Source organism: Megascapheus bottae, chromosome X (genome assembly GCF_031878675.1).
Source record: "Megascapheus bottae isolate mThoBot1 chromosome X, mThoBot2.hap1, whole genome shotgun sequence".
Taxonomy (NCBI): domain Eukaryota; kingdom Metazoa; phylum Chordata; class Mammalia; order Rodentia; family Geomyidae; genus Megascapheus; species Megascapheus bottae.
In genome coordinates, this window is record NC_143547.1 from 2,369,703 (window position 1) to 2,382,477 (window position 12,775).

At 41.8% G+C, this 12,775-nt stretch overlaps 1 protein-coding gene across 2 annotated transcripts in view; it reads left to right on the forward strand.

The window, feature by feature from the left end:
* The first annotated feature begins 2,644 nt into the window (after positions 1–2,644).
* The window catches only part of Prps2 (phosphoribosyl pyrophosphate synthetase 2), a 29,242-nt gene continuing 19,111 nt past the window's right edge, over positions 2,645–12,775 (forward strand). The window contains exons 1-2 of one of the 2 annotated variants that reach the window (XM_090326882.1): positions 2,645–2,866; positions 10,377–10,569. In XM_090326882.1, the coding sequence (XP_090183008.1) occupies positions 2,745–2,866; positions 10,377–10,569 (315 nt within the window). In that variant the 5' untranslated portion in view covers positions 2,645–2,744. The remainder of the gene's footprint in view (positions 2,867–10,376; positions 10,570–12,775) is intronic. The other variant, XM_090326883.1, reaches the window with a different exon arrangement.

The following is a 12,775-nucleotide window of genomic DNA, read 5'->3' on the forward strand; positions in this document are numbered from 1 at the left end:
AACAAAAGCCATATAATGAGTGATTGTTGTCCTTAATGCACTATGTTATCTCTCATCTTTTTTGCTGTCCCTTGGCTATCTCATATGGTTACAGTATATTAACTTGTTATCTGATATAGTGTATATATGTTTATTTGGTTATTTGAAATAGGATAGGGTAGGGGGGAAAACAAGATGAGGGGTGGGGGTGCGGGGAAGGAAATGGGGACCAAGACATGAGAAAAGATATCAATGTTTGTGAAATAATGTACCCTCTATCTGGTGAATATAATGTAACCTTTCTATTAATTACAATAAAAATATATGAAAAAAGTGAAAATGTAGAATTTAAAATGGGAAAAAATTGATTGCAGTAAAAAGGGCAATAAAAGAGGAATAACGTTAAACTCAGTTTAACTCTTTATCTTCTTCTGATACCACTCTTGAACTCAGAGGCTAATATTTGTTCAGCTGGTTTGCTTATAGCTAATGCTCTACCACTTGACCCACACTTCCAACCTGCCTTCGGTCAGTTAAATGAAGATACAGTCTTTCATATTTTTATGTGTAGGCTTTAAATCTCCATCCTCTGGATCTAAGCCTTTTGAGTAGCTAGGATTGCAGGTATTTTTAAAGCAAATTGTTTATAGGCTTTGGTACTTGATAATGTTATAAATTACTTGCCACATTCCTGGTGAAAAGACACAGGAAACTGGATCTATCAGTTGCCAAGCCACTGTTCTTAAAAACCCATATCTTAACCTTCTTGACTAAAATTAGATATTTTACATTCAGGGAGGCTAAAAAGTGGCCTTATATTGGAGAAATCAGGATGCTACTATCTAAAACGAGTCACATACATCACTATGCCTAATAGGCAGATCATCTGATAAGTTAATATGTTATTACAATTTGGAATAAAAATCTACTAGTTGAATATTTCAAATACATTGAGTCCAAATTGTAAAATATTCTTAGGCACAAAATGCACATCAGCATTTGAAGGCTTGGTATAAAAAAGAATGCTAAATACTTTGCGAATACTTTTTCAAACTTTGTGGCCATACAGAAAAGTTGACAGACTCCATCTCTAAGCGATTCTCATTCTGGTGTCGTTTTGCCCCTGAAAGATTTTTGACAATGTCTGGACATGTTCAGTTATCCCAGCTGGTAAAGGGCTTTTGGCATCTAGTCTGTAGACACTAGGGGTCTTTCTGAGCATCTCCCAAAGCATAGGGCAGCCTATCAACAAAGAGTTACTACAAAGTTACCAGGTCAACCGTTCTCGATAATTGTTTCTCTACAACGTGGCTCTTATGGATGAGGGAAAAAGGGTCTTGGGAAGAGAGTACATATAGAAACTGCCGTAAGCCTGTACTCTTATTCAGCAGTATTTTCTTATATGGTCTTGGAGCTTAAATAGGGTCTCATGCATGTTAGGTAAATGCTCTACCACAATATCTATCCTTCCAGCTCACTTGATATGATATTTGATGAATGTCACTAAGTGATCTCATCTCTGGCAATGGAATACTGCCTGTTGTCTACACTGACTCTATAAGCACAGACACTCAGTAAAGTGTTAAACCCTTACCTGCAATGCTTTTCATAGTCACTCCGTTGTCAAATGCTTCTCCCCAGTTGTGTCAAGGTCATGGTATGTTATAAGTCACATTTCAATTCTACCTTGTAAATCTTAATCCATTAATCAGCTCAGAAAGTAGAGGATTAATAGTACTTTCTAATTCATAGGTCTTATTAGCAAGGAATGCTAACAGGAAGCCAGTTTCACTCTGAGACAAATATGTATATATGTAGAGGAAGTCCATTATTAATCAATTTTATCTATGAGAAAAAATTACAAACATAAAAATTAGTTATATTGCTAGTAGAAATTTTATTAGGCGTGTTTAAATATAATGATATTAGCAGCCTCATTGATGGAAAGTTTTAGACATTTTCTTGAGTATGAGAATAAATATCAATGCTACGGTAATTGAGTATGTAAATTTAATTTAACTTATTATGAAATATAGCTGTGTGCTGCTTAACATTTGGCTTATGTTCTGAGAAATGCCTCATTGAGCTGTTTCATCCTATGCAAACATTATAGACTGTATTTAAAACTATGGTAGCCAAAACATCTTCACTAAGCAAAATAACCTTATGGAACCACGTTTGTATATCTGGTCCATCATTGTAAGAAATATCATCATTCAGTACACATCACTGTCTATAGACAATAAAGCATTGCAGGTAAGGGTTTTACTTAATGTAATTAGAATATTTTTTAATATACTACGGCGTTCTAAGCAGAAAGAATAGGGCAGAAATGCTACTGGATATGGTGGCTCTGGCTATGTTTTGCTGAGCAGATATACCAGGAATTTTAAAACAAATCCTCAGTGCACATGGTAAACCAAGTTGCAAAGTATAAGGGCCTAGGTAAGTGGATGATTGGAAGTCACCCGACAGGCACGTTAGAAAGTTCAAGTGTAAAGCTGAAAGTTCTTTGGGGACCTGGGTGCTTTGGGAGCACCCAAGACTCCCCCTCCCACTACCGGGGGTGCGTGGGCAGCTGCAGCTCCCAGGGCCCTCCGGCTCCTCCCCCATCTCCTGCTTCCCTGGCTCCTCCCCCTCTTGGCTCCTCCCCTTAGCCCGAGTCTCGTCGCTGTGCTTTCCCGCTCCAGCAGCAACTGCTACAGCCTTCGGTGTCGCTGTCGTTGTCGCTTTCACCGCGCGCCCCACCGAACCCACGAATAATCATGCCTAACATCGTGCTCTTCAGCGGTAGCTCACACCAGGACCTGTCCCAGCGTGTCGCCGACCGCCTGGGCCTGGAATTGGGCAAGGTGGTCACCAAGAAGTTCAGCAACCAGGAGACCAGGTGGGGGCTGTGCCGGGGCGGGCGCGCGGCTTTTCGGGGCCGAGCCAGGGGCCGACATGCCCGGTCTACCTCCGCAGGCGCCGTGCTCCCCTTCCGGGGCGGGACGGCGGCAACGCGGCCTTGGAGTCACAGCGGCTGCGCCAGGGGAAAGGTCCAGGAGGAGTGCCCTCTTGCCGTCCCCGCTTTCGCGTGCGCGACCAGGGCCAACCCTCCCTGGACCCGGCTTAAGGTATCCGGGGCCTTCCCATTGCGCCGCCTGAGCTGATGTCCCCAGTCCAGAAGGGCGACACCAGGGTGGTCACCGACCGCCGGCGACACTAGGGATGTCGGCGGCGGGAACTGCATCCATGCAGGGAGTGGTGGAGGAACGCTTGGCCCCCTCCCAGGTTCCCGTCTCTGCCCTGCCAAGTTGAACTCTAGACCTGTGTGCGGCACAATAGTTTCCGCACACATCCCGTGCCCTTGTTACCTGAGGACCTTTCAGACGTGCCTTCCTGGGATCTGTGCCCCGGGTCTGGCCCAGTGGGCCCAGGATCAGGGTGCCTTCCGCTCCCTAGGTGACTCCTGGGACGCCCCAGGTGCCCCGTGTTCGCCTTATCCGTTGCCGAAGTTTAAAAGCGGGTGAGAATTCAGTACAGGACACACGCGGACTGGGCTCCCCTAGGCGTCCACTAACTTTGCTGCGTAAGATGAACGACTTGCAGGTTCTTTGTTATTTCCAGGATTCAGCAGTATACAGCCACATGGTTCTCCTTTGGTGTAAACTCAACCCATTTTCAAGTCCCTGAGTGATGGCCAATGGGTCTCGGTGTGGTCAGCAGATGACCATGTTCAGAAGTTGAGCTTTGAGTTCCCATATCCACGAAGCCCTTTGACAAGTTTCAGGTTCTCATTTCCCCCCTCCCCATATTCTTCGTATACCTAACTGATCACTTTTTCTGGCTTTGGCAAAGTTCCAGTTGAACGAACAATTTTAAGAAATAGTGTTGAAGCTGTTGGCTAGCCATATGCAAAAAAATAAATAAAAACAAAATGAAATTCCATTCATATTGCTCTCTAGTTATAAAACTTTACTTCTGATGCATCATAGGAAATATTGGAAAAATGTTTCATAGCAAATGTTGTGTTACAACTGATGGCAAAGATGCTTTATTTTTTCCTGGACCAGTCAGTTTGTAGGTTATATGACACCTTGCAAGAAATAAATTGTAGTTCCACCAAACAACATGTATAGGTGACAGGTGACATTACTGAAGTCAAACTAAAGAATTCCCCTTGGTACACTTTAATGCAGAAATTGGGGAGAGTAGTCCAAAGATTAAGTAGAAATACTTAGCTAGGTTTCAATTTTAAGTACATTGCCAGTCAGAACAACAATGTTTTTTACAGAAGGTATCATCAGATAGAAACATTCTATAGTTTGAAGGCAAAACCATGACAAGGGGTATCAATATTTGTGAAGTAATGCACCTTCTATCTGGCGAATATAATGTAAGACTTCTATTAATTACAATAAAATATTTTAAAAAGAAACATTCCATAGAGAAATGGTAACTGAAGTGGGTTTTGAAAACAATTACTTTGCCCTAACTTGTAATCTTAATGCGTTTCAACCCTTTCTTAAAAGCATGGCTGATTTAGACCAATTTTTGCTCAGTCAGTGCTGGATTTCTATATAATCACTCTATAGGCTTAAATGAAACTCATGCAGATAGTCACATATGATCATGTTTATTTCCAATATAAACCAAGCTTTTTGTTTTTGTTTTTATTTTTGTTTTTATTTTTGTTTGCACAGGTTCTAAGGTTTGAACTCAGAGTCAGGGTACTATCACTTGGCTTTATTGCTCAAGGCTGGAACTCGTAGCACTTGAACCACAACTCCATTTCTGAGTTTTGCTGTTTAATTGGAGATAAATCTCTTTGACTCCTGCCTGGGCTGGCTTCAAACAACGATCCTCAGATCTCAAGCTTCTAAGTGGTAGCTAGGATTACAAGCCTGAACAACCAGTGCCTGGCTTGAAGCAGACTAATTTTTAATTGGTTTTGAATATCTTTTAATCATGCTTGAAATGAGAAGTCAAAGTCTTGAAAACCACTCCGCCTGGAACCTGGGAATTGCTAATAGAGTATATTGTATGTTTTGAACATGTAGAAAGGAAAGGCTAACTTCCTGACTTTTCCCCATGAACTGTGCAGTCATGGAAGTTGATTTTGATGAACAATTCTCTCTGTTTCAGGTAATATGCTAATAATCCATTTATACTGTGTGGTACCACAGAGGCTAGAAACAGGAAGGCAAACAGAAGAGAAAATTGACTCAATTCACTTATAAGGTCTCACTGAACCAAGACCAGAAACGTGGGTTGTTCTCTCCTGATTATCAGTCCTTCTAGTCCTTATATTTTTTTCATATGTGCTACTTGATCAGAGCCTTCTACTTTTACCTTCCACCCTACTTCTATACTCCCATCATTAAAGATATGCAGGGTAAATCTGTTCCAGCCTCCTACAGTTGCCAGAAATTTCTGACCTAGGCCAGCATTCAGTTCTTTGTTGTACCATTTTAATCTGATCACTTAACCTGCTGCTCGAGTTCTTAGCTGTACTGAGGGACTCAGGACACTGGTTATTGCCATGAAACAAATCATGCAAATATTAGTGGCTTAAACTGATAATTGTTTATTTTTGCTACAAAATGTGTGGTTTGAGCAGGGCTGGGCACAGAAGGTTTGTATCTCTCCAGTGGTGGCTACCTGGGGTAAGTACAACGACTGAAGAATCCATTTTGAAGGTGACACAGTCACATGGCTTTGTTTTATTTTGTTTTGTTTTTACCAGTCCTGTGGGGCTTGAACTTGGGGCCTGAGTACTGTCCCTGAACTTTCTCAAGGCTAGACCTCTACCACTTGAGCCATAGCACCATTTCCAGCTTTTTCTATGTTATGTGGTACCAAGAAATCAAACCCGGGTCTTCCTGTATGCTAAGCATGTACTCTACCACTAGGTCAAACTCCTGGCCCCACATGTTTGTTTTGTTTTGTTTTTTTTTACTAGCTTTTACATGGAAGGCTGGATAAGAACTAATTTCCTCTTCTAGTACACCTCTCCTCAGGTCAGCTTGGACTCCCTTCCAACATGGAAGGTGAATTCCAACAGGAATGTTTCCTAAGATAAGAAGCAACTACCACTCTGTTAAGGCCTGAGTTTGGAAGTTAGCATATTGCCATTTGTTTTCATGTTCTCTTGCTCAAGTCCAGAATACTTCCAGATTTGAGGGAAATAGATGTAGACCCTCCTTCTCGATAGGAAAAGTGTTAAAGAATCCGTGCCATCTTTAATTGCTACAGCCACTCATTGTTTAGTAAATTCCCATCCTTGCTTGGGGATCAGCAGAGATCCTTTGGCTAACTGGAAGATGGATGCACCCATCTACCCACATGATGTGAAAGACCTAGGATCCAACCCAAGAGAGATCTTATTTATGAGTAGAAGCCAGGCGGGCTTTGGAACTCTGTCCTCTCATGGACTGCTACTCCTAGACAAATTGCTGTTCCTAAGAGAGGCAAAACAAAACAAGACAAAAATCTACTCTTGTGAGATAAACAGTTATAAGACCAGGAATTGAGAAACTTTCTCTAAAGGGCCAGATCGTAAATTTTTGAAGCACTGTGGACTATACAGAGCCTCTGTCCCTGCTGTGTCTTACAGTTCTGGAAATTTGAAGGCCTTTGTGGCTCTACAGGGCTGTACTCCTGCTTGAGGCACTGGTGGCTAATCTGTTCCCTGGCCTTTTCCACTTCTTGAAGGTAGCACCTATTTCTGGGTTCTTGGTTCCTTTCTCCAGCTTCACTGCCTCACTAATCACTTCTTTGTGCCTTTGATCTCTTCTGGGCTTGGAATCGTGGACCGGGAACTTTTCCTTAGCTTTCTCACTCAAGACTAGTGCACTACCACTTGAGCCATAGCTCTACTTCCATTTTTTTTTGCTGATTAATTGGAGATAAGAGTCTCATGTACTTTCCTGTCCAGTCTGGCCTTGTACTCAAATCCTCAGATCTCAGCCTCCCGAGTAACAAAAATTACAGGCATGAGCCACCAGCACCTGCTCAGATCTCTTTTGTGGCTCTCTTCCACTTTACAATTCAGTTTACATGGATCCACTTTAAATAATCCAGTCTAACATCTTAATATCCATAATTCTACCTGTAAATACAATCCTCTTCCTGGTATAGTGTAATATATTCAAAGGATCAGGGTATGGATTTCAGGGTGATTCATTAATCTGCCTACCACATCATTCCTGGCTGATGGGCCATATGCAAAACTGGCTGCATGGTAGGTGTCAGTACCTCATTCATATAATCTTAACTACTGGGGAAGCTGAGATCTGAGAATCATGATTCAAAGCCTTCCCAAGTAGGAATGTCTGTGAAAGTCTTATCCTTGGTTAACTACTGAAAAAAAAAAGAAAAGCCAGAAGTAGACTTGAGAGTCATGTGGTAGAGTGCTAACCTTGAGCAATAAAGATCAGGCATATTTCTTAGGCCCTGGGTTCAAGCCCCAGGACTGACACACATGCTGGGCACTGTATTTTGTCATCCTGAAATATACCATACTTTATCCCACACACTTGAGTTAATGTTAACTCAAAATAAGAGGAGGCATACAAAGGACTTTTTTCTGTTGCTTCCATCCTCACTTGCCAATGAATTGTTGATATCTCTAGCAGAGAACAGGCAAGAACACAATGTAATGTTATCCAAATTCAATTGGAGAACATGTCAACTTAAAGAAGTTCATTTTTGTCTTTCATTTACGCTCTTTGGAGTTGATAAGCTTTTGTACATTTACATAGACTACATGGCATCTCAAATGTTGATTTGTTTTTAGATTTTCACTAATTATTAACTTGGCTTTTTAAATCAAATAAGTTCATTGGATATAATTGGTTTCTGGTAGCTGGAGAAAAGAAGGATAATTATTCACAAGCCTCACATGTGAATTCCTTGCATTTTATTTTTGGATGAGTTTGCTTATAGCCAGTGAAGCTGTAATGTGACATACGGATTACTATAAATTAAAACACTATGCAAATCATGCAATAAAAGCCACAAGGTACAGACCAAGCTTAGTGGCAAACACCTGTAATCTCAGCATTTTGGAGTCTAGGACAGGAGGATCTCAAGTTTGAGGTTCCCTTGGCCTGCATATGAAGCTCTAGATCAAATTGCAATATATAATGAGGCCCTATCATGAATAAAAAAGAATGTAGAACTTGTAAGAGTTAGGTACAACATTGAAAAATTTCCTCAGTGACATGACAAAATGTATGTTATGTATTTTAAATGATGTGTAACTATTTTGCAAATAGGGCACCATGCCTTGCATTGTGGAAGTGAGCCTCAGAAGGATTTCAACTTCTGAATTCTTAGTACATCATAAAAAAAGGGATCATCCGGAATTATGTAGACTGGTTGGGATTCAGATGTGGACAAGTGTGGGGTCTTTGTCCTTGAGTGCTACATTCATGCATATTCCTCTCCGTTTCCTTGCCTCTCCTCCCTATCTCATCCTTGCCTCTCCTCCTTATCTCATCCCTTACTCCCTTTCCTTTCCTTGTGTTCTAACACTGAGTTGCATCTTCAGCCCTAGTTTTTCTACACTCTATCTCAAGATAAGAGATAGTTCATAAGCAAAATTCACACAGTGCTCTCATATCAAATCTAAAAGTATTAGGACAAGTTTGCCTTTTCACAGCATGTGTTGTATTGGAGCTGGCCATTCTTTGACTCCACAGTGCTCCGAAGGATGTACTGGATCACATGGTACTTGTGCTTTTCTTCTGCCTTGTCAGGGATTTTTCTCATGTTGACTAAGAAAATTCTCCATCTACAAATACAGAAATGTCCAGATTATGTAGTTTTCCAAAAGTTATACTGGACTCACAGCTTCTCAAGAAGCTACAGGAGGATGCCAAGCAACCAAACAAGGAAGGACATCAGAAACTGGGAAATGGAGTGCAGAAGAGAAGTGATGGGAATCCCCAAGCCACAGCTGGGCACAGGCAAAAGATGATTCAGGTCAGCCTGCTCCCACGGGCCATCTGCAGGATGATGAAACACACTGGGAAATGTTAAACCATTAGTTGAGAATTCACAGTAGAATTGCAGTGTAGTACTTATAAAGTTCAGTCCAGCAAAAGATAAGATAACACACATAGCCACAACAGTTTGTGTATGACAGGAAATAGACAATGATTAGAGTTGACTACATTGGTCAGTACCTCACTTACTCTGTTGGGATTGTAGCAGTGAATCTAGTATAAGTGTGAATCTTAGGTGAGAAGAGGAGATGAATGTGAGGGTACAGAGAGGTTGTGCTATGACATTCCTCTTCACTGATGACAAGGCAAGGAGTGATGTTCCAAATTTCAACTCAAGATACCAAGACTCAGAGACTTAAATAATGAAAAAGCACATCAAAACCTGAATTTGGTAGCCTGTAGGCTATTTGTTATCAACCTTATTGAATAATTTGAATTTTAAAGCAATATTCATGTGCATCAAATCTCTAAAAAAAACCCTAAAGCCATCATAATTTACATTAAAGATTTCACATAGCAAGATTGGAATATAGAAAAGTATGCTGCCCAAAGTCAGCCGTTGACCTCTGAGAACTTTGATTTTTGTGACAGTTCGCATCGTTCCTTCATAAGAATGGCTCAGCATTGGTAAAAATGTGAGTGTGTGGGCCTGTGTGTGTGTGTGTGTATGTGTGTGTGTGTGTGTGTGTGTGCGTGCATGGGGCTTGATCTCAGAACTTTGTGCTAGCTAGGGAGGCATTCTACCACTTGAAGAACCACATGAATCCTTTCTGGCTTTTGTTATTTTTCAGATAGGGTCTATGAATCCTTGATCTTCCTGCTTATGCCTCCCATGTAGTTGGGAATACAAGCACAGAACACTGTTTCTGGCCTGTTGCTTGAGATGGTATCTCACTAACGTTTTGCTCAGGCTGGCCTAGAACCATGATCTTCGCAATCGCCATCTCCTAAGTACCCAGGATTATAGGTGCAGGTAACTATTAACAACTCCAGAACAATATGGTTTATGCTGAATACTTGCCTGAGAATCGGAGATTTTGATATTCATTAGGCCATTTGAAACTCATGAGGAGATTTTGATACTCATAGTCCAACTCTCCAGAAAACCCTTGAGTCCCAGGGGGCAATACTGGGCTTGAGCTGCCACAGCTCCCTGCTGGAACCCTTGAGCTAGACTTCTGTTACTCCCCTGGAGGAGACAAATCGGCTCACACTTTCCTCTCATACTTTTTCACTTTGCTGAGTTTCTTGTGTCTTCTAGTAAATGACGGTCATGAGAGTGACTGTATGCTCAGACTTAAGATTGGACCTTTTAGATCACCAAATTTGGTGTAGGCTAAGAAAAAGCCCTTGGGGACACAAATAGATCTCCTTAATAGTAAGGATGTCATTTTTAATCCATAGCGTTGAGATCGGTGAAAGCGTCAGAGGGGAAGATGTCTACATCATCCAGAGTGGCTGTGGAGAAATTAACGACAACCTCATGGAACTGCTCATCATGATCAACGCGTGCAAGATCGCCTCCTCTTCCCGGGTGACTGCCGTCATCCCGTGTTTCCCATATGCCCGGCAAGACAAAAAGGATAAGGTAGGAGAGGTGTGTCCTGTCCTATAAACCTGCTCTGGGTCACCAGGGTCACTTTGGTTAGACTGTCTGGGACATGTTAGCTTTTTTCTCGCCTTTTGATTTATTTCATGGTACTAGAATTTGAACTAGGCAGGTAGGCTAAGAACCACCCTGCTGAGCCTTTTGCTTTGATGATTTTTCATAATAAGGGCTCTTGCTTTATGTTTGGCCCAGCCTGGACTATGAACTTCCCATTTGAGCTTTGCCACATGGCTGAGTTAACAGACACATGCCAATCATGCCCAGATATAGGTTGAAATGAAGTCTTACAAAACTTTTTTGGGGGGCCCAGGCTGATCTCAAATCATGATCCTCAAATTCTACTTCCCATAGATGATACCTAGTTTTGCAGGTAATAAAATACCATTAATTAGCTGCTGGTAGTTCACCCCTGTAATTCTAGCTACGCAAGAGGCTGAGGTATAAGGATCATTGTTTGAAGCCAGCCCAGGTAGGAAATTCATGAGACTCTTATCTCTAATTAACCACTGGAAAATCAAATGTGGAGCTGTGGCTCAAAATGGTAGAGTGCTACTCTTGAGTGCAAAAGCTCAGGGACAGACCCCAGGCTCTGAGTTCCTGCCCCACAATGAACAATAAAAGAGATATGGGCAGGGAAATGTTCCTGTACAAGATGTAAAAGGAAATAGGGTCTTGCCTTGCGCTAGCCTTGACTGCAATCCTATTTATACTTCCCATATAGCGAAAATGACAGGTATGCACCAGCAGGCCCAGTTTTTCCTATTAAGATTGAGGTTTTGTGAGTTGAATTTTTGCCTGGCTATAGGCCCCACTTTGTAAAGTTTCAGCACCTCCACATTGCCACACTGTGAGCCATCCTTCTAGAACATGATCATTTGAGGTCACCAACCATGTCTACACCATTGGTGTGTCTGTCACTTTTAAGCTGGTAGGCAGCCCACACTGTCAGTCACATATGCTGCTATGAAGCCACATCCTCCCTTGTTATTTATACAGCTTCTTTTATTTTAGACAAGAGTCAAGTTTTAGAAGGTATTTTTAGTTGCTTGGAAATTTCATCCCAACCATGTAGTCTGACTTAGCTCTTCTGCCTGTTTGTGTGTTCCTCCCAGATATTTTAGTGTGCATATCCTTGTCTGGGTCATAAAGGAGAGTTTGCTACCACTTTTTCTCTTTCATATGAAAAGGGATTTAGTAACTTTTCCCACTGTGTGACTATTTTTAACCCGGATCCTGGGGCGTGAACTCAGGGCCTGGGGGCTGTCAATGAGCCTTTATATACTCAAAGTTAGCGCTCCACAACTTAAACCACAGTACCACTTTTGGCTTTGTGTGTTGGGGGGAGCTCATGAGGCTTGAGCTTGGCCTGACGCTGTCCCTGAGCTCTTCAGCTCAAGACTACCCACCCCCCTTACCCTTGAACTAAGCACCACTTCCCATTTTCTAGAGCTTAACTGGAAATAAGAGTCTTAGGTCCTTTTGTGCCCAGGCTGGCTTTGAACCTCAATCCTCAGCCTCCTGAGTAGCTAGGATTACAGGCATGAGCCACCACACCCAGCCACTCCTAGCTTTTTTCTGAGTAGTTTATTGGAGGTATGGGTCTCATGGATTTTCCTGCACAGGCGCCATGGCTTCAGACTGTGATCCTCACGTCTCAGCTACCTGAATAGCTAGGCCAATGTCACTGGCTGCGACCATTTCTTTTACTCCATTTTTTTTCTATTAGGCTTTGAATTTGGTCCAGAGATACTTGATAATATTATCCTCTCACATTGCTTCACTAATATTTTAATCAACTTCTTTTATTTCTGATAAGTTTTACATTGTGTTTGTTCCTGAGATACTTAATTCTATCTTCTTCAGAACGTATTTTTCTCTTATTATGACCCTTGTTCCACAATTAAACAATTTTTACATTTAAATTCCTCTTTAATAGATGGAAATATTCAGACACTGCATTTCTTCTGGGCATTTATCCTATTCTCTGTTGCCTCTTTTGTCCACGATTGTAGTTTCTAATGAAGTCTGTGTAGTAAAGACACTAGCACTTCTGTCCCTTGTCGCTTGCATTGCATGAAGTGTGATTGCCCTCCAGCTTGTGGCCTCTAGCTGCCTGCCTTGTCCCTAGCCACTGTGCTAGCAAGAAAAAGCCCTAACATTTTTGAAAACCCAAGTGGCTTTGTCCATTTGTAAA